This window comes from Leptosomus discolor, chromosome 4, assembly GCF_034619465.1.
Source record: "Leptosomus discolor isolate bLepDis1 chromosome 4, bLepDis1.hap2, whole genome shotgun sequence".
In the NCBI taxonomy this organism is placed as follows: domain Eukaryota; kingdom Metazoa; phylum Chordata; class Aves; order Leptosomiformes; family Leptosomidae; genus Leptosomus; species Leptosomus discolor.
The window spans coordinates 17,275,240-17,278,082 of record NC_141394.1 but is presented as its reverse complement, the minus strand read 5'-3'; the positions used below and the strand labels follow the sequence as shown (position 1 = coordinate 17,278,082).

Here is a 2,843-nt window from a genome sequence, read left to right as displayed (position 1 = left end):
CCTTGCCTTTTCCTCAGCGGCCCCCGTGCAGCGCCCGGCGGCCAGCGCCCCCCGCCACCCCGCAGCCCCGCCGGAGCGGCGAGCCGTGCCGGGGCAGCGCCCGGGACGCTCCTTGGCTGTGGACTCATTCTGAACCCGGACGGGACTTTTCTCTTCTTTCCTTTTATTTTTTATTTATTTTTTTTAATGGATGGGGGATTTGGGGCCGCGAGGGGGGTCTTCCGCCCCCCGCTTTTTTTTTCTTTTTTGGCTTTTCCCCTCCCCTTTCCGGGAGGCGGCGGGGCGCGGCGCGGCGGTGAGTGTGGGAGCACGCGTGGGCGTGGGCGCGGGGGCGGCGGGGGGCGGGCAGGGAGCGGCGGCGGAGGAGGGGGCCGGGGCCGAGGAGGCAGGCGCGGAGGGCCCTTCCCGAGGAGTTGGGCTGTAGTGACAGGCGAGAGGGGAGGGGAGGGAGGGGAGAGAGTAAAACCCACCGGCGCGGCGGCGGGGAGGGCACTTCGCGAGAGGCGAGGGCCGGCGCCGGAGCGGAGGCGGCGGCGGCGGACGGCGGCGAGCGCCCGGGCGGAGGGCGGGCGGGCAGGAGGCAGCCCGCGTATCCCCCGCGCATCCCCCGCGCATCCCCGGCTCGCCGGAGCCGCCTTTCCTGGCCGCGTCCTCCCCGGCGGGGCTCGGGCAGCCGGCTGGGGGGCGAGTGGGATTTTTTTTTTTTTTTTTTCCGGGGGGGTCGGTGCGCGGGGGGGCGGCCGGGGCTCCTGTGGCTTTTCCGGGGGGTCCGGGCCCCCGGCCCCGCGCCGCTGCCCTCCTCCGGCGGCCGCCCGCCGGCGGGCCGGGCCGCGGCGGCGGCGAGCACCATGATGATGTCCCTGAGCAGCAAGCAGCCCTTCGGCCTCCCCCACGGCGGCGGCGGTGGCAGCAGCGGCGGCCTCCACGAAACCAAGTACTCGGCCCTGCACACCGCCTCGCCCTGCCCCTCTGCCGGCGCCGCCGCCCCCGCCGCCAGCTCCCCCAGCAGCACCGGCACCGGCGGCTCCGCCGGACGCGGCTCCGGCTCCGGCTCGGGCTCCGGCTCCGGCAGCGGCGGCTCCGGCTCCGGCTCGGGCTCCGGCCCCGGCGGCGGCGGCGGCGGCGCGGAGGCGATGCGGCGGGCCTGCCTGCCCGCCCCTCCGGTAGGTGCCCGGAGCCCGCCGCCCCGCTTTAAGGGGAGCCCCTCGGCGGCCCCCCGGATCCGCCTGATGATTTTTTCATGGCCGCGCAGCAAATCACCCGGCGCCGCCGGGCGCTCGCCCAACTTATGCATGCGGCGGCTCTTGCCGCCCGTATTAATTTTTATGACCTGGGATGCTGCGTGCGGCTGATGCGTGTGTCCGTCCGTCCGTCCGTCCGTCCGCCCGCCGCCGGCTGCCTCCTTGCGAGTGGCTGCGCGCCGCGCCCGCTCCCTCGCCCCGCTCGCTCCCTCTGCTCCTCTCCTCTCCTCTCCCCCCCTACCCCCCCCCCCCCCCCCCCCTTCTCCAGGATTTCTCTTTTAACATGCTGGGAAGGTTTTAGTGGCACGGCGGAGTGCGCGGGGAGGCGAATTCCCTGCTGAGCGTTATGTGTGCCTTCTATTTGCAATTGCAGAGCAATATATTCGGCGGTCTGGACGAGAGCCTGCTGGCCCGCGCCGAAGCCCTGGCAGCGGTGGACATCGTCTCCCCGAGCAAGAGCCACCACCACCACCCGCCGCACCACAGCCCCTTCAAGCCGGACGCCACCTACCACACCATGAACACCATCCCCTGCACCTCGGCCGCCTCCTCCTCCTCGGTGCCCATTTCCCACCCGTCCGCCCTGTCGGGCACCCACCACCACCATCACCACCACCACCACCACCACCACCAGCCCCACCAGGCGCTGGAGGGGGAACTCTTGGAGCATCTGACGCCGGGGCTGGCGCTGGGGGCCATGGCGGCCCCCGACGGCGCTGTGGTCTCCACGCCGGGCCACGCTCCCCACATGGCCGGCATGAACCCCATGCACCCGGCGGCACTGGGCATGGCCCACGCCCACGGGCTGCCGGCCCACATGGGCTGCATGAGCGACGTGGACGCCGACCCCCGCGATTTGGAGGCCTTCGCCGAGCGCTTCAAGCAGCGCCGCATCAAGCTGGGGGTGACCCAGGCCGACGTGGGCTCGGCGCTGGCCAACCTGAAGATCCCGGGGGTGGGCTCCCTCAGCCAGAGCACCATCTGCCGCTTCGAGTCCCTCACCCTCTCCCACAACAACATGATCGCCCTCAAGCCCATCCTGCAGGCCTGGCTGGAGGAGGCCGAGAAGTCCCACCGCGAGAAGCTGGCCAAGCCCGAGCTCTTCAGCGGCGCGGAGAAGAAGCGCAAGCGGACCTCCATCGCCGCCCCCGAGAAGCGCTCGCTGGAGGCCTACTTCGCCCTCCAGCCGCGGCCCTCCTCCGAGAAGATCGCCGCCATCGCCGAGAAGCTGGACCTCAAGAAGAACGTGGTCCGTGTCTGGTTCTGCAACCAGCGCCAGAAGCAGAAGCGCATGAAGTACTCGGCCGGCATCTGAGCCGGGGGCGGCGGAGAGCCGCCACCACCACCATCATCGTCAAAAAAATCGAAATCAACCAAACGACAACACAGGAAAAAAAAAAAAAAAAAAAAAAAAAAAAAAAAAAAAAGGAAAGGAGGGAAAAAAACCACCCAACCACCCCCAACAAACCGTCCCACAGCCCCCAGCCCGCCCCACCGCCCGCCCCGCGCCCAACTTTCGGGGGGAGCTGCCCCGCGGAGCCGCCGCCCGGACCCGCCCCGGCAAGTACCGCTGGTTTTTATTCTTAACAGACTTCGCCTGGG

At 70.2% G+C, this 2,843-nt stretch overlaps 1 protein-coding gene across 1 annotated transcript; it reads left to right on the top strand.

The window, feature by feature from the left end:
- Positions 1-848: 848 nt before the first annotated feature.
- Positions 849-2,556, top strand: POU4F2 (POU class 4 homeobox 2). Its single transcript, XM_086464279.1, has 2 exons — positions 849-1,163; positions 1,615-2,556. The coding sequence occupies exons 1-2, from the start codon at positions 849-851 to the stop codon at positions 2,554-2,556; spliced, it is 1,257 nt and encodes a 418-aa protein (XP_086320405.1).
- The last annotated feature ends 287 nt before the right edge of the window (positions 2,557-2,843 follow it).

Excerpts from the sequence above, each read along its gene's own strand:
- POU4F2 (XM_086464279.1), top strand. The coding sequence starts at position 849 with ATGATGATGTCCCTGAGCAGCAAGCAGCCCTTCGGCCTCCCCCACGGC. Across the intron at positions 1,164-1,614 it reads CCTGCCTGCCCGCCCCTCCG|AGCAATATATTCGGCGGTCT; the intron begins GTAGGTGCCCGG and ends TTGCAATTGCAG.